We start from the raw sequence: 24,577 nt of genomic DNA, 5'->3' as shown, positions 1-24,577 counted from the left end.
CAGTGATTTAGTTTACATTGAAATCTGCAGCAGAAAATCCTGCGCATCAAACCTGCGTACGTGTGAACGTACCCTAACAGTGAAATTCTGGTAACATCCTTGTGTACATGGCAAGAACTTATAACATATATAAACATATGTTTTTAATAAAACCTATTAAACACATATACAGTAGTATAGATTTGACTAGTGCAGTTTTTTTTACCTATAAAATTTTTCCGCATATTTTGTAAATAATTTGCAATTTTTCTTCAATTCTTTGTAGCATGGACCCTCATTCCTCAGCAGGTCCTGTCCATAATAAATGTTTTTTTCTAATCTGCAGCTACATTCAAAGATGCTAATTTCTTATGCAATCATTTTCACAAACATAGACATTTTTTAGACAAACACACCAGTTTATGTAATTCCTTGTAGCATTTGCTTGTACTCAAACCAAATATAGTCCAATATCTCAGAGACTGCAGCATTCTGAGCAGCCTTTTGTGTAATGAAAATTCAGACGAGACGGCCTAACAATGTTGGGATCCATTGTCGCTTCACTGTTCTCCTTGTTTGCAATCATTTCTTTAATTAAACACGACATTGCTTCATCGATGTTCACATTATCCTGCAGGAAGAATATAGACTCATCAGTGGCCCCAAATTGTACTTATTTCTCTTCTTACTCCACAGTCGCTAATACGTTATAAAAATGTTCATATTGTCAGCGTATGGATTATAATCTCTGGTTAATTTATTGAGGCCTCAAAGAAAGATTCCACTTTAGCAATAATGAAAAGTCATACAATTTTCAATGGTCTTGGGGTATCTCTGCATGCTTTAATTCATCAGAATTGTCATTGTTTATCATGGACACACGTAAATTCTGTCAGTGTATGTCTATAACAAATCATGCACTTGTAAGTCCCTTAAAGTTCCTGCTAAGCAATGCATGCAAATTTATTCAGAAATAATTACAGTGGTCCCTCAACATACGATGGTAATCCGTTCCAAATGGACCATCGTTTGTTGAAACCATCGTATGTTGAGGGATCCGTGCAATGTAAAGTATAGGACAGTGGTCTACAACCTGCAGACCTCCAGATGTTGCAAAACTACAACACCCAGCATGCCCGGACAGCCAACGGCTGTCCGGGCATGCTGGGAGTTGTAGTTTTGCAACATCTGGAGGTCCGCAGGTTGAAGACTACTGGTAGAGGAAGTTGTACTCACCTGTCCCCGCCACTCCGGACCGTCACCGCTCGTCATCGCTGCCCTGGATGTTGCCCTCCATCGCTGTAGCCGCATCCCCGGGGTGTCCCCGACGCTCAGGCAAGGCCTCTGCTTCCCCGGCATCTTCGCTCTTCGTCGCCGCCATCACGTCGCTACGCACGCCGCTCCTATTGGATGACGGGACGGCGTGCGCAGCGATGTGATGACGATGATGGAGAGCGCCGACGATGCAGAGGATCCCGAAGAGGACGCGCCGGAGCCCCGAGGACAGGTGAGTGATCATCAGCGGACCAAGCGGGGCACCGTAAATGGCTATCCGGTGGCAGCTGCAGTCTGTGCTGCCGGATAGCCGTTTATGCGATGGCCCCGACATACAAAAGCATCGTATGTTGATGCTGCCTTCAACATGCGATGGCCTCTGAGAGGCCATCGTATGTTGAAATGATCGTATGTCGGGGCCATCGTAGGTCGGGGGGTCACTGTATTAGAAAATGGTATAAAGCATTTAATTGTACCAAGAAAAAAGAAGGGAGTACCCCTTTGAAAGCATTAGTTAATCATTATTACTTGTGATAAGAAGAAAAAATTTGCACTGAACTTTGCTCCACACATGGTCAACTGGTTGCCAAAGCCATTGCAATAAACATAAAGAAACGATGAATCACTGAATAGTCAGATATCATTTATACCAATACTCAATGGAGGTAAAAGGTAAGACAAAATTCAAAAAACAAAACAGGATCCACTATACCAAGACTTATTAGTTACAGTCAAAACATAGTCTTTAATAAACTTGTTATTAAAATCTCAAGCTCAAAAACACAAAAAAGAAAAGGGCTAGTGTGGTGACCGAGGGGGTGTGCTGGAACTTGTTGTACAAGTGTTATGTAGGTTACTGGTGTTTCCAGTGGGTAAACAGTTCCTTGTACCTCGTCCTCGGGCCACAGACAATCCTTTGCACTGGAGGGTCGTCTGCACGTGGTGTTGTTGGTACGCGGGTCCCTCAGGGTGCACACCTTTGTACTTTGGCTGGCTGGTGGAAGTCACAGGAGAAGGTTACTTGTATGCATACAGAAGAGAGGTGCTGCTTCAATGTGACAGGCGATAAGTTTGCTTGAAGTATAGTGTAGCCTGACTTGTACTCTGTAGAACTTGACTATGGATAATGGGGTTCTGTAGGTCAAGGTCGTTCTGAAGGCTTACAGATAAGGATATTCCCAGGAGCATTCTAGCATGTACTATATAAAGGTGCCACACCATTTACTTGCCCCAGCTATGCCGCATCAAATTGGGTACATTTAGGTGAGATGTTCCTGTCATAGGAAACCGACTGAACCAGGACCAGAGACAAGCTTCATCCAGTCTTTACTTGTACAAAACTGTCCTTGATAATCTTCCCTCTTCTGCTACCCTTGATTGTGACTTGTTTGTGGGCCTTGGTTGAGGTAGGAATGCAGCTTCTGTCTTCTCACACTCAACTCATCCACACTAAGGGGCAGTGACCCAGGATTTTTTATGGGCTTTGACTCACATGGCCTAAGATATACATGGAAAGTTCTAGAAGACTCGGGCCTGAGTGCTACTCAACTTTGGCCACTAGAAGGCACTATATATGGACTTACTGTGGCCTATCTTCCGATTGCATTCTATAAAGAGCGCTATTCACAATTGTGGCCACTAAGAGGCACTATGTACTGACCTGTATGAGACTCTGCAGCACAGTTTATTCCATGTAAGGAATGTGGGTTGTGACTCAGTTGTAACCCCTTCAGCATCTGATCTGCACAACTGAACCAGAGAGCAAATTAAAGCAATTTAAGTGACAGAACACCTAAGACATAACTCTGCTACCCTGTTGTGGGACATTACACTTGAATGGATTATTTGAAAAAAAAAAAGGGGAGAAAACATGCCATCAGTACAAAAAGGTAAAAAGAGGACCTTAGGGGGCGTGGCCTGATGCGCTGGCGACCGGCAGCATCTAGCGTGAGCTCCCGCCAGGGCCGATGAAAAAAGGGCTATAATACTGCCGATGGGAGGCAGACAAAGACGCAAACACAAGAGGACACCTCACCCGCAAGTGCCGGTCCCTGCTCCTCTCATTTCCTCCTTCTTCAAGCCGCGGTCTGCAGCGGAGGCGCCGGAGACCCGAACGAGGCTTACGTCTCCTCACACAGCCTCACACCTGTCAGTCCCGCGGGCGCCTCTGCCTGAGAGAGAGCGCTGCGCCACGGCAGCGGGATCCTCACTGCTCCCCAGTGACTCAACGGAGGCTCCGTTGACCGGCCCCAAACAGAAGAGGAGCGAAGTAAGTGCTCGGCCCCCTGACCTAGGTCCCAATCTCCACACGGTGCCCGCACACGCATCGGAGCTCTCCCTACTAAAGATGGCGGCATCCTCTCCCTCTCAGGGACCTGTCCCCTCCCTGCATGGGGCACCTGTGCCAACCGCTGCCACCAATGCCCAAGCTCTCCTGCAGTTAACCCCTACTCTGCCTGCAATACTCCCACACCCAACTGTCAACCCCTCGGCTGCTGCTGGAGCACTCCCTCCTCCTCACCGCCCTCACCCTGTTGCTCACCCCTCTGTGCTGCCTGAAATACTGGACCAGTCTCTGGTTCCCTCAGCTGCCTGTGACTCTCCACTCCTTGTATCTGCATCTCCTGCGACTGTCCCCTCTCACCATATGGACTCTGACTCACCCCACTCTGATAATGAGTCCCTACACACTAATGGCGATGTGCCTAATTACTGGGGAGACAGCCCCCCTGCGAAGAAGAAGTTGTTTAAAACACCATCAAAACAGCGCTCTCAGCAAAAACTCCACGCTGACAACTCCTCCTCTGATGACTCTAGACGGTCCCCTAGGGATAGGGGCCCACAGCCGCAACCACCCAAACCTGATAAGAGACTCTCTGATGGACCGACTGCGGCGCCTACACCGCGCCTCTTGCCTGCACCAGTACTTCCAAGCCCAGAGGCAGCTGCTGATACCCTCAAAAATCATCCTGAGCTGCAGGCCCTACTGGCCCTGCTGCCCACCAAAATGGACATGCTATCCTTAGCAGCTGACATGAAAAAGACGTGGCGCCAGGACTTGGCTCCGGTCAAACATGAGGTGACCCAACTATCCACCCGGGTATCGGAGCTCGAGACTTTCCGCGCCTCCATCTCTGCAGAAGTCCACACTCTGAGAACCGGTACAACATCCCTCTTGCGCCAACAATCCCAAATTGTGGACCAAGTCGATGATATGGACAATCGCAACAGGCGCAATAATATTCGCCTTAAAGGCTTACCAGAGTCTGTGGGTCCGCAAGACCTGGCGCGCACCCTGCAGACCATCTTTAACGACATTCTGCACAGACCCACTGATACCCCGCTGGAGTTGGATAGGGCACATAGAGCCCTCAAAGCTAAGAGTCCTGACCCCTCTAAACCCAGGGACGTAATTTGCAGGGTCCACCATTATCTTTTGAAGGAAGACATCATGCGTAAAGCACGTGCCCTAAAGGCCTTGACGTTCCAGGGGACTGAACTGCATATTTTCCCGGATCTCTCTCTACGTACCCTCCGCCTTAGGGCAACACTAAAACCCCTCCTGACAATACTCCAGAACGCCAAGATTCTATACAGGTGGGGATATCCTTTCTCCCTTACGGCTAGACATGGCACCACAGTGGGCTCTCTGCGGAGACCCGAAGACCTTCCGGAATTCTTGGCTACCTTCAAGCTGCCTCCAGTGGACTTGCCTGATTGGGAACAGCTCTACTCCCCGACTACTCTGTCAGCGAGACGCCCGGTGGACATCCGCCACTCTACAAGGAGACCCAGAGATGATGCCCCTGACAACATGCCACGGAGACACGGCCACAAGACCTGATCTGCTCCACCCAAGACCGCTGTTGTGATGTCTGGCTGATTTTGTTTCTATTTGCTGTCCTACTGCTCACCATGCTAGGCGGTCTCCCTGTAGACAGCCTCTGTCTGCCTTACTGTTCCTGGTCGGGGCTTTAGCTGAACCCTAGGACTGGGATTTGACCTCCCCATAGAGTTCCCCCCTTAGTCTTCCTTCCCTTTCCCTCTCCTCTCCTAAACTGCCTATACCCTGGGGACCCCACGCCCCGCTGCCTCTGTCCTCATCTCCTTGATTGTTTGACTTGTTGATATTAGTTTTCTGCCTCCCACACTGTATTGACCCATATGGTCTCTGACCGATTTTGTCCATCCTTGCCCTTGTTGGTTTTCCGCTTCTCCCCCGCCCTATGGTGGGGGGAATCCCTTCCTGCACCAACTGGCCCTAGGCCCCAGCGCTACGAATTTTCTGACCTAGTTGATTGCTGGTGCTTCTACCTCGCTACCCCATTAGTCGAGCACTCAGACTGGCTCTGTTAGTGCTTTCTACGGCCCTTATGGCCCCTCTTCTTAGCCCCTCTGCACTTGTTCCCTTACGAGTGCTGTTTCCTTTATGTTTTCTACTTCTAATCTTCCCCTCTCTACTTCTCTTGTTTCTTTGTAGGTGGTGCACTTGTAGCCTTCAACGCTGTGTTTGGTGGTGTGTGCGGATTGGACCCCGGGCCGTTGGTGAGTTCCTTATGCTTTGCTATTCTACCCATGGCAGCTGACATTACCGTAGTTTCACTCAATGTAAAAGGGTTTAACACACCTGAGAAGAGATCCCAAGTACTATATTCCTTTCACAAGTCCAGAGCCCACATTCTGGCGCTCCAGGAAACCCATTTTAAAGACGGCCATATACCAGCCTTACCCACAAGATACTACTCGTCCTGGGTACACAGCACCAACCCCGAGGCCAGGACCAAGGGAGTCTCCCTAGCTTTTCATAGGTCTCTCCCTGTCCAGATATTGAGCTCCATCTCTGACCCTGCAGCTAGATATGTGTTTGTCAATTGTGAAATTTCGGGCCATGCCTTTACTGTAGCGTCCATATATGCACCTAACTACGCCCAAGTACCCTTCCTCACTAGTGTTCTGAATAGACTCACCGCCTTTGCGTCTGGACAAATTATACTTTGTGGAGATTTTAATCTCCCCATCTCTCCGCTGCTCGATACGTCCACCGGCCACTCCACTCTATCCTTTCGAAAACTGCAAGCCCTCCGTGCCAAACTCCACGGGTTGCAGCTAAGTGAAACATGGCGCGCCTTACATCCTGGCGGACGTGATTATACCTTCTACTCCCATCCCCGCAAATCCTATAGCAGGATATATTACATTTTCTGCCCTCACCATCTCTTACCCTCCCTCACCCACTCCTCCATCGGCACCACCACCCTGTCAGACCATGCCCCGGTCTTTATGTCCTTCGCCCTTCCCTCCTTCCCCAAACCCCATGCCACCTGGAAGCTGAATGAAACCCTCCTGCTAGATCCACTGTGCTTTACGGACCTCCAGGTTGCGGTTGCAAACTTCCAATCTGACCATTGCTCTGATGACTCCTCCCCCCTGATTAAATGGGAGGCTCTGAAGTGCGTCCTCCGAGGCATTCTAATCCGGCATGGGTCGAGATTGAAGAGGGAAAAATCGGCGAAACTGACCTCCCTTCACGCTGATCTCCGCACCCTAGAATTGCAGCACAAAAGATCCCAACATGAGCATACACTGCGTGATATCCTACGCATTCGACAGGAGCTGCTGTCCCTGTTGAATGAGAAACATCGCTACTATAAACAGCTCACTGGCAGAACCTTCTATGAGTGGGGGAACAAATCGGGCAGACTTCTGGCCAGAGCACTACGAGAGAAGAGGTCATCCCTGTTTGTTCCTGTTATTCGTAAGCCTGACAACTCTCTTTCACATCTCACGCCAGAAATTCTCGATGCGTTCCGACAATACTACTCCGCACTATACCACTTACCGGCTCCATGTTCGACACGCTCACCCTCATCTGCCCCGTCATCCCTGGCCTCTTACCTCAGCGCTACAGCCCTCCCGACCCTTTCACCTGATAGTATCTCTATGCTTGAGCAGCAATTCTCTTTGGAGGAGCTTAGCGTAGCTGTGAAATCTCTGCCTGCAGGTAAGAGCCCTGGCCCTGATGGCTTTTCGGCCAAGTTCTACAGGCTCCTCCTTACAGAATTGACCCAACCACTTCTCTCGGCCTTTAATGCTATCTCTGAGACCTCACCCCCCCCCCACACTCCTTTTTACGGGCTTTTATAACGGTGATCCCCAAAGAGGAGAAAGATCCATTGCTGTGCCAGAGTTACAGACCGATCTCCCTCCTCAACACGGACACAAAACTTTTTGCCAAGTTGATTTCAAACAGACTGGCTCCTCTTATGCCCGGTCTGATACATATCGACCAGGTCGGCTTTGTCCGCGGCCGAGAGGCCAGGGATAACACCCTGAGGACTTTCTCTGTCATCCATCATGCTCAAAGGACTAAGACCCCTCTTTTCTTGCTGTCGTTGGATGCAGAGAAGGCCTTCGACCGTGTTGATTGGGGTTTTCTAAGGGCAACTCTATCACAAATTGGATTAGGTCCACTAATGGCGACCCGCATCATGTCACTTTACTCAGAACTGCAAGCTCAGGTTAGGATAAACGGCCAGCTATCCCTCCCCTTTGGCATCTGCAATGGCACAAGGCAAGGCTGCCCTCTCTCCCCTTTGCTTTTCGTGCTATGCATGGAACACCTTCTTAATGCGATCCGTAGCAATCCGAATATCCAGGGCCTGAGAGTTGCCTCGTATCATCACAAATGCTCGGCTTTTGCGGACGACCTGTTGCTTTTCTGGACCTCTCCCCTTACTTCCCTCCCATCCTTACTCTCTACCATTAACACCTTCGCCAAGTACTCCAACTATAAACTTAATGCCGCCAAAAGCGAGGCACTTAATGTTTCCCTCCCCATGCCCTTAATTAGGCAACTGAAAGACAACTTCCCCTTTAAATGGTGTAGAGACTCCCTTAAATACTTTGATATTTAAGTACCCAGTAAGTTGACTGACACTTTCCGCGTTAACTACCCTCCTCTACTCCACGCCATCAAAGTAGACCTGACTAAATGGGAGAGGAAGGACTTCTCCTGGCTGGGTCGTATCAATGTAATCAAAATGAATATCTTGCCCCGACTCCTTTACCTCTTCTCCAGCCTCCCCGCTATCCCTCCCAAATTATTTTTTAAAGACCTGTCGACCCTGCTATCGAAATTCATCTGGGCCGGTGGGCGCCCTCGAGTGGCGAAGACTATTCTCTCCAGACGCAAACTGGACGGTGGACTGGGTTCCCCGGACTGCCTCTTTTACTTCCTGGCGGCCGTGTTGACCAGAGTGCTGGACTGTCATCATGACCCGGTTACTAAGCAATGGGTACTTTTGGAAGCCCATACGGCACGCTTACATCCTAAGACACTGCTATGGCTACCCAGGTCACAATTGACAAATGCTGTCCTATCTGAGCTACCGCCAGTCACATCCTCTATTGCTAGAACACACCGCACCCTCCTGCCGGACTCCCTCTTACATAGGTCAGATGGCCCCTTGTCCCCTGTGTTCGGAAACCAGATATTTCCACCAGCATTTGACTCACCTAAGTTCCTGTGTTACCCTAGAGCGATGGGTGCCTCCTTCTCGCACTTCTTAACCCCCTCGGGCTTGAAGTCGTTATCTGACATACTCCCTGATTGCCTGCCCTCGCCCCTTGTTAGCTATCAGTATACACAGTTAAGTCATTTTTACACTACTAGAAGGGCGCGTCTTAACCTCTACTGTCCACTGTCCTCATTTGAGAGATTATGCACCTCTGGCTCTGCTTCGGCTCGGCCGATTAGCACCTTATACGCTCTCCTCATAGATACACTTCGTGATGACCCTCTCCCCTTCCGTATGGGTTGGGAGAGAGAGTTGGACCGTGCACTCTCGGACGAGGAGTGGGGACAGGCGATCTTGTCACGATGCCGGCTGGCAGAAGGTGGATCCTCTGTGCCAGAGAGGGATTGGCGTGGACCGTGCTAGTGGACCGGTTCTAAGTCACTACTGGTGTTCACCAGAGCCCGCCGCAAAGCGGGATGGTCTTGCTGCGGCGGTAGTGACCAGGTCGTATCCACTAGCAACGGCTCAACCTCTCTGACTGCTGAAGATAGGCGCGGTACAAGGGAGTAGACAGAAGCAAGGTCGGACGTAGCAGAAGGTCGGGGCAGGCAGCAAGGATCGTAGTCAGGGGCAACGGCAGGAGGTCTGGAACACCGGCTAGGAACACACAAGGAAACGCTTTCACTGGCACAATGGCAACAAGATCCGGCGAGGGAGTGCACGGGAAGTGAGGTATACATAGGGAGTGCACAGGTGAACACACTGATTAGAACCACTGCGCCAATCAGCGGCGCAGTGGCCCTTTAAATCGCAGAGACCCGGCGCGCGCGCACCCTAGGGAGCGGGGCCGCGCGCGCCGGGACAGGACCGACGGAGAGCGAGTCAGGTACGGGAGCTGGGGTGCGCATCGCGATTGGGCGCCACCCGCATCGCGAATCGCATCCCGGCTGGAGGCAGGATCGCAGCGCACCGGGTCAGTGGATCTGACCGGAGCGCTGCAATAGCGAGAGTGTAGCGAGCGCTCCGGGGAGGAGCGGGGACCCGGAGCGTTCGGCGTAACAGTACCCCCCCCCTTGGGTCTCCCCCTCTTCTTGGAGCCTGAGAACCTGAGGACCAGACTTTTGTCTAGGATATTGTCCTCAGGTTCCCAGGATCTCTCTTCAGGACCACAGCCCTCCCAATCGACCAAAAAAAAGGTTTTCCCTCTGACCTTCTTGGAGGCCAGTATCTCCTTTACGGAGAAGATGTCCGAGGAGCCGGAAACAGGAGTGGGAGAAACAAGTTTGGGAGAGAAACGGTTGATGATGAGTGGTTTAAGAAGAGAAACGTGAAAGGCATTAGGAATACGAAGAGAAGGAGGAAGAAGAAGTTTGTAAGAGACAGGATTAATCTGGCACAAAATTTTGAAAGGACCAAGATAGCGTGGTCCCAATTTGTAGCTGGGAACACGGAAGCAGACATATTTAGCGGAGAGCCATACCTTGTCTCCGGGAGAAAAAATGGGGGGAGCTCTTCTTTTCTTATCAGCAAACTTCTTCATGCGTGATGAAGCCTGTAAGAGAGAATTTTGGGTCTCCTTCCATATGGTGGAAAGATCACGAGTTATTTCATCCACAGCGGGCAAACCAGAGGGCAAGGGAGTAGGGAGGGGGGGAAGAGGGTGACGGCCGTACACCACGAAAAATGGGGATTTGGAAGAAGACTCAGAGACTCTGAAGTTATACGAGAATTCGGCCCATGGTAGAAGATCTGCCCAGTCATCCTGGCGGGAGGAAACAAAATGCCGTAAATAATCACCCAGGACCTGGTTAACTCTTTCTACTTGCCCATTGGACTGAGGATGATAAGCAGAAGAAAAGTTTAATTTAATCTTGAGTTGTTTACAGAGAGCCCTCCAGAATTTTGACACGAATTGGACGCCTCTATCCGAGACGATCTGCGTGGGCAACCCGTGAAGACGAAAAATGTGTACAAAAAATTGTTTTGCCAACTGAGGCGCTGAAGGAAGACCAGGAAGAGGAATAAAATGTGCCATCTTGGAAAATCGATCAACGACCACCCAAACAACAGTGTTGCCACGGGATGGAGGTAAGTCTGTAATAAAGTCCATACCAATCAGAGACCAAGGCTGTTCGGGGACAGGCAGAGGATGAAGAAGACCAGCGGGCTTCTGGCGAGGAGTCTTATCCCGGGCACAGACAGTGCAGGCCCGCACAAAATCAACAACATCCGTCTCCAGAGTCGGCCACCAATAGAAACGAGAGATGAGTTGCACAGATTTCTTGATGCCCGCATGGCCTGCGAGATGGGAGGAGTGACCCCATTTGAGGATTCCGAGGCGTTGGCGTGGAGAGACGAAGGTCTTCCCTGGAGGAGTTTGCCTGATGGAGGCTGGAGAAGTGGAGATCAGGCAGTCAGGAGGAATGATGTGTTGCGGAGAGAGCTCTACTTCCGAGGCGTCCGAGGAACGAGAGAGAGCATCGGCCCTAATGTTCTTATCGGCAGGGCGAAAGTGAATTTCAAAATTAAACCGGGCAAAGAACAGAGACCACCTGGCCTGGCGAGGATTCAGCCGTTGGGCAGACTGGAGATGGGAGAGATTCTTGTGATCGGTGTAAATAATAACTGGAAATTTTGATCCCTCCAGCAGATGTCTCCATTCCTCAAGTGCTAATTTAATGGCCAGTAGCTCTCGATCCCCAATGGAGTAGTTCCTCTCCGCCGGAGAAAAGGTCCTAGAAAGAAAACCACAAGTAACAGCATGCCCGGAAGAATTTTTTTTGTAGAAGAACCGCTCCAGCTCCTACTGAGGAGGCATCAACCTCCAATAGGAAGGGTTTAGATGGGTCAGGTCTGGAGAGCACGGGAGCAGAAGAAAAGGCAGCCTTGAGCCGTTTAAAGGCGTCTTCCGCTTGAGGAGGCCATGACTTAGGATTGGCATTCTTTTTGGTTAAAGCCACGATAGGGGCCACAATGGTGGAAAAATGAGGAATAAATTGTCTGTAATAATTGGCGAACCCCAAAAAACGTTGGATAGCACGGAGTCCGGAGGGGCGTGGCCAATCTAAGACGGCAGAGAGTTTGTCTGGATCCATTTGTAGTCCCCGGCCAGAGACCAAGTATCCTAGGAAAGGAAGAGATTGACATTCAAACAGACATTTCTCCATTTTGGCATAAAGTTGATTGTCACGAAGTCTCTGAAGAACCATGCGGACATGTTGGCGGTGTTCTTCTAGGTTGGCAGAAAAAATCAGAATATCGTCCAGATACACAACAACACAGGAATATAAGAGATCACGAAAAATTTCATTAACAAAGTCTTGGAAGACGGCAGGGGCGTTGCACAGGCCAAAGGGCATGACCAGATACTCAAAGTGTCCATCTCTAGTGTTAAATGCCGTTTTCCATTCATCCCCCTCCCTGATGCGGATGAGATTATAAGCACCTCTTAAGTCCAGTTTGGTAAAGATGTGGGCACCTTGGAGGCGATCAAAGAGTTCAGAGATAAGAGGTAGAGGATAGCGGTTCTTTACCGTGATTTTATTAAGACCGCGGTAGTCAATGCAAGGACGTAGGGAGCCATCTTTTTTGGACACAAAGAAAAATCCAGCTCCGGCAGGAGAGGAGGATTTGCGGATAAAGCCCTTTTTTAAATTTTCCTGGATGTACTCAGACATAGCAAGAGTCTCTGGGGCGGACAGAGGATAAATTCTGCCCCGGGGTGGAGTAGTGCCCGGGAGGAGGTCAATAGGACAGTCATAAGGCCTGTGAGGAGGTAGAGTCTCAGCTTGTTTTTTGCAAAATACATCAGCAAAGTCCATATAGGCCTTAGGGAGACCGGTTACAGGGGGAACCACAGGGTCACGGCAGGGAGTACTGGGAACCGGTTTAAGGCAGTCCTTGAAACAAGAGGTACCCCAACTCTTGATCTCCCCTGTGGACCAATCCAGGGTTGGGGAATGGTGTTGAAGCCAGGGTAGTCCAAGGAGAATTTCAGAAGTGCAATTGGGGAGGACCAAAAACTCAATTTTTTCGTGATGAGGTCCGATGCACATTAGGAGGGGCTCCGTGCGAAAACGTATGGTACAGTCCAATCTTTCATTGTTAGCACAATTGATGTAGAGGGGTCTGGCGAGACTGGTCACCGGGATGTTGAACCTGTTGATGAGAGAGGCCAAGATAAAATTTCCTGCAGATCCGGAATCCAAGAAGGCCATAGTAGAGAAGGAGAAGGTAGAGGCAGATATCCGCACAGGCACAGTAAGACGTGGAGAAGCAGAGTTGACATCAAGGACTGTGTCACCTTGGTGCGGAGTCAGCGTACGTCTTTCCAGGCGGGGAGGACGGATAGGACAATCCTTCAGGAAGTGTTCGGTACCGGCACAGTACAGGCAGAGATTCTCCATGCGGCGTCGTGTCCTCTCTTGAGGTGTCAGGCGAGACCGGTCAACTTGCATAGCCTCCACGGCGGGAGGCACAGGAACGGATTGCAGGGGACCAGAGGAGAGAGGAGCCGGGGAGAAAAAACGCCTCGTGCGAACAAAGTCCATATCCTGGCGGAGCTCCTGACGCCTTTCGGAAAAACGCATGTCAATGCGAGTGGCTAGATGAATGAGTTCATGTAGGTTAGCAGGGATTTCTCGTGCGGCCAGAACGTCTTTAATGTTGCTGGATAGGCCTTTTTTAAAGGTCGCGCAGAGGGCCTCATTATTCCAGGATAGTTCTGAAGCAAGAGTACGGAATTGTACGGCGTACTCGCCAACGGAAGAATTACCCTGGACCAGGTTCAACAGGGCAGTCTCAGCAGAAGAGGCTCGGGCAGGTTCCTCAAAGACACTTCGAATTTCCGAGAAGAAGGAGTGTACGGAGGCAGTGACGGGGTCATTGCGGTCCCAGAGCGGTGTGGCCCATGACAGAGCTTTTCCAGACAGAAGGCTGACTACGAAAGCCACCTTAGACCTTTCAGTAGGAAACTGGTCCGACATCATCTCCAAGTGCAGGAAACATTGAGAAAGAAAGCCACGGCAAAATTTAGAGTCCCCATCAAATTTATCCGGCAAGGATAGTCGTAGGCCTGAAGCGGCCACTCGCTGCGGAGGAGGTGCAGGAGCTGGCGGAGGAGATGATTGCTGAAGCTGAGGTAGTAGCTGCTGTAGCATCACGGTCAGTTGAGACAGCTGGTGGCCTTGTTGCGCTATCTGTTGTGACTGCTGGGCGACCACCGTGGTGAGGTCGGCGACAACTGGCAGAGGAACTTCAGCGGGATCCATGGCCGGATCTACTGTCACGATGCCGGCTGGCAGAAGGTGGATCCTCTGTGCCAGAGAGGGATTGGCGTGGACCGTGCTAGTGGACCGGTTCTAAGTCACTACTGGTGTTCACCAGAGCCCGCCGCAAAGCGGGATGGTCTTGCTGCGGCAGTAGTGACCAGGTCGTATCCACTAGCAACGGCTCAACCTCTCTGACTGCTGAAGATAGGCGCGGTACAAGGGAGTAGACAGAAGCAAGGTCGGACGTAGCAGAAGGTCGGGGCAGGCAGCAAGGATCGTAGTCAGGGGCAACGGCAGGAGGTCTGGAACACCGGCTAGGAACACACAAGGAAACGCTTTCACTGGCACAATGGCAACAAGATCCGGCGAGGGAGTGCAGGGGAAGTGAGGTATACATAGGGAGTGCACAGGTGAACACACTGATTAGAACCACTGCGCCAATCAGCGGCGCAGTGGCCCTTTAAATCGCAGAGACCCGGCGCGCGTGCGCCCTAGGGAGCGGGGCCGCGCGCGCCGGGACAGGACCGACGGAGAGCGAGTCAGGTACGGGAGCCGGGGTGCGCATCGCAATCGGGCGCCACCCGCATCGCGAATCGCATCCCGGCTGGAGGCAGGATCGCAGCGCACCGGGTCAGTGGATCTGACCGGAGCGCTGCAATAGCGAGAGTGTAGCGAGCGCTCCGGGGAGGAGCGGGGACCCGGAGCGTTTGGCGTAACAGATCTCTTCTTGCCATAAGACTTCTATCTCCAGTAAAGCACAGGTGACCTGTTACAAGGTGTTGACAAGGTGGTATAGAGTGCCTACCCTCCTGTCCCGTATCTTCCCCGGAGTGCCTGATCACTGCTGGAGGTGCGGTGGGCGGGGTGGTAACATGTCCCATGTCTGGTTCCACTGCCCATTGCTTCTTCCCTTTTGGGACCAAGTGATAAACCTGATCTACCGGCTGACTGAAGTTTGCCTTCCCCCTGACCCGTTTCCCCTTCTCCTTTCCGTCCTCCCTCCATCAGTGCCGAGGAGTACCTCTCGATTGATAAGATTCATGTTGCTGGCTGCTAAATCGGTAATACCTAGAATGTGGAAGTCCACCTCCCCCCCCACCTTCTCAGACTGGCTGCAGGAGTTGTCTACTATCCACAGAATGGAGGAACTTCTGGCCGACTCCTCCAGGCAGCTGACCAAATACCACCAGATATGGCACCCTTGGACCTCCTTTGTGTCCTCCCCCGAATATAGATCGCTCCACACATAGACTGGCCCCCACTTGGTGTCCATATCTCTTCTCGGGTGTGTGACCCGCCTAGTTATGTCAAGCTGCTAGACGGTCGGGGCCTGGTCCGTGCACGCGATCACCTGAGGTATGCACCCCCCTTGCATCTACACCCTTACTTCAGCATCCTTCTCTGTTCTCTTTCCCTCTTCCTTTTCCCTCCTTTATCCTTCTCCCTTTCTCCCTTGTATGTCGATTTGATTTACCAAGTGCGCCTACGTAACATGTCAACTTATCTCATTGCCGGTTGCAACATGAAACGAGACTGTCTCGTGACTCATACAGACGACAACTGTCGATCGTGAGTTTCCACATGTATTCTTACACATGCATTGATGTTATATTTCCCATTTGTGGAAGTGTTGCAACTTGCCTATTCTGTTTGCATATCTGTAGGCTGTTCTGCAATCTACTTTTTGCTGTAATGCTACTGTTACTATTATTGTTAATACCAATAAAAACCATTAATACAAAAAAAAAAAAAAAAGAGGACCTTAGGGAAAGCCCTATCGTGCCCTGAGGGGGGAAAAATGATATCCCTATTAGAACACTTGTCCTGCTTAGCATGAATCCTGATCTGGAGTTTGGCTCTGTTCTAGGGAATTACTGAAAGTGCAGGGTCCTCCTAAAAATAACTTTTGTTCTACAGTACGTTTCAACATGCTTCCCCTGTCTGTTATTAACAGGTTCATCAGGGAGCTTTTATAAGAGATAAAGTGTAGAGTGGGGGGTAGGATGAGGCCCACCACCAGCACCTTGGGCATCCTAGAATTGAGCTTGAGCATTTAACAGCAAGTTAAACAAAGGAATGAAGTATGACATCATAGTGAGAATCTTTAATAGCCTTTATGTTCTATGAATAATTATTATTTTCTGTCTGGTTAAGGGACATTATGTGACCAACAATGGATTTGGCAGAAGATGACCAAATTTGTAATTTTTCTTCGATTGGCTGTATACCTATAAGATCCAATCAGAGGCACACCCTAATAGTTTCTTAAACTGCAATGTAGAAAGACAAATAAGTCATCTCTTTTCATGTATATTTGAAGTCAAAGATTTATATTCATAATAGGCACATTCCTTTGTACCCAGCTTTTCACAATTATTGAAGTGTTGTCCTAGTACCCATTCCTTCTTAGGTCACCCAGGACCAAGACCATATTTGAAGAACATGAAATGTCAGAATAATACTCGAGACATTGCTTTCATCACATTCCCCGTGGCTCAGATGTTCAAGTACACATTTCGTTTTTCATAGCAATGGTTATATCTTGTACAACTTGGGTTACTATGGGGCTTTCCACAAGCCTCTTACAACGATGGATTCATCCAGAGTGATCCTATGTTAAAAGAACGGGTGCTAGGCTATCCAGGAATTGTGTCCTCATAATTTTAAAAGTTTCCTTATCCCTAGACACTTAAAAGCAGAAAAACCATAGATAATTAAAGTGGCATGGTTAGGTCATGCCCTTGTCATTGCGCTTGGCACAACATCGCATGGAGTATGCATATGGGCTGCCATATGAACTATCTCGGAATAAATTATGATAATAATACTGTCAAATCAGTTGTGTCTAGGGGAGTCTTTGAATATAATATTTATCTATTTGTGTCTTTATCTATGCAATTTATTTGCTTGACTGCATTGGACACATTACTCAGTGCAGCCCAGGCTTACTTAAACTGTTTCATCCTTTAATGGTGTAAATTTAGTCTAAGGGTGCATTCACACCAGTTTTTGCAATACAGTTCCCGTATACGTTTTCAATGTGAAAACCGTACAGAACCATATTGAAAACCATATGCATTGACTCTCCATTGAAAACCATATGCCAAACGATGCACCCGGTTGCATCCATTTTGCGTCTTGTACGGTTTTGTCCGTTTTTTTTTCCCGTACCGAAAACCGTAGCCTACCACGGTATTTGATCCGGGTTAAAAATCGCATTAAACCGTATATGTTTTTTTTATTTTAACATGGGCGACAATGGGAACCATACAGAACCATATGTGCGTACGGTTCCATCCAGTTTGCACTGCACGGTTTTTGACTTGGAGATGTTTTTTTTTCATGGAATTTAAATCAAACAAGTGAACCTTTATTCATAATGGAGTGAAAATTTAAAAACGTATACAGGTTTTTTTCTTTAAAAAAACTGATGCAACGGGACATCATTTTTCAAATCGTATACAGTTTGTAACTGTATACGGGTTAAAATTTGTACACTCGTTTTGATACAGTTTAGTCCAGTTTTGGGGAATCCGTTTTTCATCAAAAACCTGATACGGGAACTGTATTGCAAAAACGTGGTGTGAATGCAGCCTATGAATGCTCCAGAATTATGACAGTGGCTCAGGCTGTTTGATAAATCTATGCATTTATTTAGACTGTCTAGTCTAAATTTGGATCAACTATTATTAGGCTTAAACTGCGCTAGAATCCTGTACCAGAAATCTGGCATATTTTTGTAACACAGTGTTGGATCTTAAGCCACACCCATTGTTCCAAGGCCTCATTCCCATTGGATGTGGCAGAAGCATGTTTAAAAAGTGACTTTACTTATATTGAATGTTGTGAAAATCATGTAAGCCAGGTTTTTGGGGGGCATAATATGTCAGAAATCTGATGAATGTTTAACAATAAAGATACACGATTAAGAGGGCAGACTAACCTTAAAACTCATATGGAATTAAATAAAAGTTTTAGATATATCTCTTAAAAAAAGCTTCTGAGCATTGTGCCTCTGATTCCACAACCTGCTCCTGTGTGCGATTCTCAAATTAAATGTTTGTGATTCCATATCTGTCTCCATTATGGAGATTGAGGTCAGGGATTTGTCCTTCCTTTTATTTTTCTTAAGCCATTTTGCCACAAGTTTTGAAGTATGCATGGAGTCATTGTCCAATTGGAAGACCAATTGGCGCTCAAGCTTTATTTTCCTGGCTGATATTTTGAGATGTTGTTTCAATATCTGTAGATAATTTTCTGTCCTCATAAAGTGCACCAGTCCCTCCCTCAGCAATGCATCCCTGCAAACATCACGCTGCCGCCCCTGTGCTTCACAATTGGGTTCATATTCTTTAACTTGCAAGTCTCCTTTTTCCTTGATATATCGCAATGGGCATTATGGCCAAACTGCCAGACATCTTTGCCTCTATGTGCAGTTACAAACTACAACTTGACAATTGTTTTGCCGCTTTTGGAGAAGTGCCCTCTTCCTTGCTGAACAACTTTTGAGGCCATGTCAATATAGGAAATATTTCACACCAAATACATTCATCTCCAGCAGAAATAATGCATCTCTCCCATTAATGGTATGATGGATGTGTGCATCTTATTGCTGTTCAACAGCCAATGACGTAATTGTTAATTGTTTTTTCCCCACAACAGCCTAGGTTAATCAATAAGGTATATAGACCCCAATATAGTACCACTGAAAAATGTTACTCATCCTAAACAATGCAAACCCTCATGTAGCTATATTTATTGAAAAGTAAAACAAAAAGTTATGTCTCTCTTAATGCGGTGACTCAAAAAATAACAATTTAAGGACAAAATAGGTTCAGCTCTGAAGAGGTTAAAACTTGTTTGGTTCAAAACATATACTGGCCAAGCAAGTAACCAACGTGTTACCTTAGCAGAAGTCATATGGCAGTCTGTAAATTCCAGCTCATGGCCCAAGTCCTCTACATTTTGGATTCTTGTTTCATGGGGGAGCAGATCACTTTTGTTTCCAATAAGAATCATTGGAATTGGCTTTCCATTTTTTAGCATAACCTTAGAGTCCAGATCATCTTTCCAACGCTGAACAGACTGTAGAGTGACAGCCCGGCCCAAGTCACACACCACAAATGCACCAGCTGCTTCACGGTAATATAGGCGAGTCATGTGACCAAAGCGCTCCTGACCTTAACAGAAACATAGATTTCTTTATTGTAAATTTATATTCCCTTTTGAGTGTATGAGCATATGTTATACGTATATTTATAAATTAATATATGGCCATTATGTGGTCATTTTATTTGGCAGAATAAGGAAGTATAATGACAAAACTTTATGGCACTGTATGGACATTGAATGATGTATTATGTGGGCAGTGCACATCAGTCTGTGGTCATATAGTTTTGTTAGTCTCAGTTTAAAGAGTTTATATTATTCCCTATCCACTGGGATCTCCATGATCCATAGACCAGAGGCAGGGGCGTAGCCACAGGGCATGCCGAGGTAGCAGTTGCACTGGGGCCTAAGGAGGCCCCAAAGGACATCTGCCCCATAAGAGACTAGTATTATAAAGGGCATATGGGGCCCTGTGGCAGATTTTGCATTGGGTTACGCCTCTGAAGAGAGGTGAATGAATGTAGCACATCACACATGCGCAGCCAGCATCAAATTAATTCTCTTTAGAGCTTCTAAACATTGCTGAGCACTAAGCTGTTGACAGGAAATAAATACAAGGGGGATACAAAAAGAACAAATGCTGAGGGGATGCAAACCATTATTGAGCTTAAAGGGGTGATCCGGTGAAAAACTTTTTTTTTAAATCAACTGGTGCCAGAAAGTTAAACAGATTTGTAAACTACTTCTATTAAAAAAATCTTAATCCTTCCTGTACTTATTAGCTGCTGAATACTACAGCGGAAATTATTTTCCTTTTGAAACACAGAACTGTCTGCTAACATCACGAGCACAGTGCACTCTGCTGACATCTCTGTCCATTTTATGAACTGTCCAGAACAGCATATGTTTGCTATGGGGATTTCCTTTTACCCTGGACAGTTCCTAAAAATGGACAGAGATGTCAGCAGAGAGCACTGTGCTCATGATGTCAGCAGACAGCTCTGTGTTTCAAACGGAAAAGAATTTCCACTGTAGTATTCAGCAGCTAATAAGTACAGGAAGGATTAAGATTTTTTAATAGAAGTAATTTACAAATCTGTTTAACTTTCTGGCACGAGTTGATTTAAAAAAAAAAAGTTTTTCACCGGAGAATCCCTTTAAGGGGTGGTTTATTTTTCATAGGTTGGGAATCTTTATTTCTTAACCCAATATTACATTATCTTTATATGTGAAACTGATTAATGTAAGAAATACACAATAAGGGTCTGTTCACATGGACAGATTTTGCTGCAGATTTTTTGCAGTTGATTTTGCTACCCTTTAAATTCAATGGGTAGTAAAATCCACAATAGAAAATCCTAAGCAAAATACACCAATGCGAACATAGCCTTTTTGGGGATTACAGGAAAGGGGACCAATACTTTTACCCTGTATATTATAAACCAAATGTGAACAGGTTTTTTGTTTTTCTTTCTATATACTGATGTTAAAGCTGATGGCAAAATACATGCATTGTAACACGCAGTTGGGTGAAATCATTATTATAAATACACACAGTGGCTCTCATTTACTAAGAGTGGAATGTAACATTTTAGCATTTCTGACCCTTTTTTCTCTTGGTATTTACTAATCTGTCACACTATTCTCGATCTTTTTAGTAGCAGGGAAAAAATCTGTTGCACAGTCATTTCTGTTGCAGGGTTCATCTGTCGCATGGTAAAACATCTGGTGCGTGCATAAATCTGTCACAATGTAAAATCTGTCGCAGTGCGAAATATTTTTTGAATAAAAACCAGGAAAAGAAAAACAATATGAAAATATATGTATAGAAATAAATAACTAAATATAAAGAGAGAGAGAGAGATCTAGATATTAAATTTAATAAAATAGTATATATATATAATTATATATATATATATATATATATATATATATATATAAATGTATACATATATGTATATACACACACATAAAGTATAGATAGATGTATTAAAATGAGTATATACATTGATTCACCATTATTACTGAAACAATAGGGGGGGGGGGGAGTGTTGAAAAAACGTTGTTTCTGAAACTTTAAACATGCTTTAAAGTGTAGGGTTTTCTTCCCAGAAAAGTCACATGATTTTCAAAGTGGTCTTCAGAAAAGGCAAATGATTTTGGATGAAATCCTCGAAAACAACGCCCATTTTGTAGTTTTTTTTTTTCACTCAGAGTGATTCAGAGTAGTGGTTTTTCTGTCACACATTCTGTCACACATTCCGTGCAACTGAATTTAGGTGCAAAACCCCACAAAAAGAGTTAGAATCCTGTTAGTAAATGAGAGCCAGTATCTTAACAATTCAGTAAACTCACCAGCAATGTCCCAAAGCTGAAGTCTCACTACGGTGTCCTTCTCCCAGTTAAGGATCTTAAGAGCAAAATCCACACCAATAGTAGCTCTGTAGCAGTGAGAGTAGATGTTGTGGACATATCTCTGTATGATAGAAGTTTTACCAACTCCGAGGTCACCAACTACAAGCACTTTAAAAAGAAATTCTCTCTTTGGGGAGCTCATGGTCCTGTACACTGGACAGCGTAAGTATCTGACTGACCTCCCAATGGTTTGCTCTGCATACAACTTGTTGCTTCATGTACTCAGCACAGTGTGCGGTAGAATTCCACATACAAGTGGCAACATAGTTTCTTAACTATTCCATATCCCACTAGTAGATTTAAGTACAGTGTGGATACATATCATACATATTCATGTGGATATCATACTAATTTCATGGTTTCGCAAAAAAGGACAATAATGATATTCTGCTGATGGCTAAAGCACTTGTCCTACTGCTCAAGAAAGAACTTCATGATGAGAGCCATTTATTTCCAACGATCATTTTTCTTATTCTAAACAGGAATTCCTGTCACAGTTTGTTTTCCAATATCCACAGGATAAGAGCTAACATGCTGACTGGTGGGATAACAATCCTTAGAGCAGGGCAAATCATCCCTGAATTGGAATGAATGAATAGGCATTTTAGGGATTATTCAGCCCCCATTTTTGGGATCGGAGGGGGCTATCCTTAACCCCTTAATGACCAAGCCCATTTTCACCTCAAGGACCAGGCCAATTTTATTTTTGCATTTTCGTTTTTTCCACCTCGCCTTCTAAAATCCATAACTCCTTTATATTTCCATGTACAGACCCATATAAGGGCTTGTTTTTTGCATGAACAGTTGTACTTTTTAATGAAACATCTCATTTTACCATAAAATGTACGGCGAACCCAAAAAAAAATTGTAAGGAGGAAATTTTAATGAAAACCAAAATTTTTCACATTTTGGAGGGTTTTGTTTTCACACTGTACACTTTATGGTAAAAATGATAGGTGTTATTTATTCTGTGGGTCAATACGATTAAAATGATACCCATGGCTAGATACTTTTATATTTTTGTACGCTTAAAAAAAAATCTAAAACTTTTTGTACAAAATCAGTAATCTAAAATCGCCCTATTTTGACCACCTATAACTTTTTCATTTTTCCGTATATAGGGCGGTATGAGGGCTCATTTTTTGCGCCGTCATCTGTACTTTTTTAGATACCACATTTGCATATATAAAACTGTTATTTAATAAAATGTGACAAAAAAGCAGCATTTGTGGACTTTTAAAAATTTTTTACATTTACGCCATTCACCGTACGGGATCATTAACATTATATTTTGATAGTTCGGACATTTACGCACGCGGTGATACCAAATATGTTTATTTTTTTTTAAATTACGCTTTTTGGGGGTAAAATGGGAAAAACGGGCAATTTTCATTTTTATTGGGGGAGGGGATTTTTCACTTTATTTTTACTTTTTATTTTTACATTTTTAAACTTTTTTTTTTTACACTTTTTATGTCCCCATAGGGGACTATCTACGGCAATCGTTTGAGTGCTATGCATAGGACACAGCACTGCTCAGTATTATCGGTGAGCTTCTGCTCTGGTCTGCTCGATCGCAGGATGGTAACCTGGCCACATGCAAGATATGTCGGCAGAAGGTGAAGCGTGGCCAGGGTCCCAATGTTGGCACCATGGCCCTGCGTCAACATATGCAGCGTCACCATAAAGCGGCCTGGGAGAACCGTGGCTCCGATATGGTGGTCCAGCCTGCTGCATCCCCCAGTCGCACGCCGCTCCCTCTTTCAGCCAGCCAAGGCTCCACCACCTCAGCCGAAGGGAGCTGTGTGCCATACCCATCTTCTGTCGCTCCAGATTTGTAAGTCATTCCGCCAGCAATCCATTGGCGAAGCCATGTCCAAGAGACAACAGTATGCGCTCACTCATCCAATGGTGCAGAAGCTGAATGTTCTCCTGTCCAAGTTGCTGGTGCTGCAGTCCTTCCCTTTTCAAGTGGTGGACTCTGCACCTTTCAGAGAACTGATGGCTTGTGCTGAGCCAAGGTGGAGAGTCCAAAGCCGTAATGTCTTTGCGAAAAAAGGCAGTACCAGCCCTGCACAATTTTGTGGAACAGAAGTTTGGCCAGTCCTTGAGCCTGTTGGTGTGTACCAAAGTGCACGGCAGTGCCAACATGCGGAGCTGTTACTACAGTCAGCAACAATACATGTCCTTTATGGCACACTGGGTAAATGTGGTTCCTGCACCGCCACAACAGTAACTTGAACAGGTCACGTTGTTTCTGCCTCCACACTCTCAGGCTGTTGGTCCTGTGACAGTGTGCGACTCCGCCTCCTCATCCTCCACCGTGTCCTTAGCCTCCACTGCATGGACAAGTCTCAGTGCCCCTCCAGCATACCATGTGTGCAGGGCACGGTGGTGTCACGCTGTTCTTCACATGGTTTGCCTTGGCGAATGGAGTCACACAGGGGAGGAACTGCTAAAAGGCATTCATCAAGAAATCGAATCATGGCTTACTCTACAAAAACTGCAAATTGGAACCATGGTGACCGACAATGGGAAGAACATCTTGTCTGCACTACGACAAGGAAGGCTGAGCCATGCGCCCTGCATAGCACACGTGTTCAATCTGTTTGTCAAGCGGTTCCTGAAGTGTTCCTCCCATCTGCAAGACATCCTAACAATGGGAAGGAAACTTTGCATGCACTTCAGCCACTCGTATACCGCAAAGCACACCCTCCTTGAGCTGCAGTGTCAGAACGGTATCCCCCAACATAGTCTGATTTGTGACGTTTCCACAAGTTGAAATTCAACCCTCCATATGTTAGACCGACTGTACCAACAGAGAAAAGTCATCACCGATTTTTTGATGATCCAAGCGAATAGGGGGACTCCCCAGTGTAATTTCAATGTCAACCAGTTGTAGCTCATACATGACACCTGCCATTTGCTTAGGCCCTTTGAGAAAGACACATTATTAGTCAGTCGCCAGGATTATGTAATGAACAACGTCATTGCAGTGCTTCATTTACTACA

At 46.7% G+C, this 24,577-nt stretch overlaps 1 protein-coding gene across 1 annotated transcript; it reads right to left on the bottom strand.

Moving 5' to 3' along the window:
* Window positions 1-429: 429 nt before the first annotated feature.
* On the bottom strand, window positions 430-21,707 carry LOC130291131 (ras-related protein Rab-38-like). Its single transcript, XM_056539584.1, has 3 exons — window positions 21,506-21,707; window positions 18,947-19,221; window positions 430-610 (listed from the first exon to the last, which is right to left on the bottom strand). Exons 1-3 carry the CDS (start codon window positions 21,705-21,707, stop codon window positions 455-457), a joined length of 633 nt encoding a protein of 210 aa, XP_056395559.1. The 3' UTR covers window positions 430-454.
* Window positions 21,708-24,577: the final 2,870 nt, after the last annotated feature.

Source organism: Hyla sarda, chromosome 9 (genome assembly GCF_029499605.1).
Source record: "Hyla sarda isolate aHylSar1 chromosome 9, aHylSar1.hap1, whole genome shotgun sequence".
NCBI classification, from domain to species: Eukaryota; Metazoa; Chordata; class Amphibia; order Anura; family Hylidae; genus Hyla; species Hyla sarda.
This window is presented reverse-complemented; position numbering and strand designations above follow the sequence as displayed.

Bases quoted from the DNA above. Each gene is read 5' to 3' on its own strand.
- LOC130291131 (XM_056539584.1), bottom strand. From the start codon at position 21,707: ATGAGCTCCCCAAAGAGAGAATTTCTTTTTAAAGTGCTTGTAGTTGGT. The intron at 19,222-21,505 runs GTGAGTTTACTG...GTTTCTGTTAAG, and splicing joins TCAGCTTTGGGACATTGCTG to GTCAGGAGCGCTTTGGTCAC. The intron at 611-18,946 runs GTAACACGTTGG...TTCTTCCTGCAG, and splicing joins GCCATATGACTTCTGCTAAG to GATAATGTGAACATCGATGA.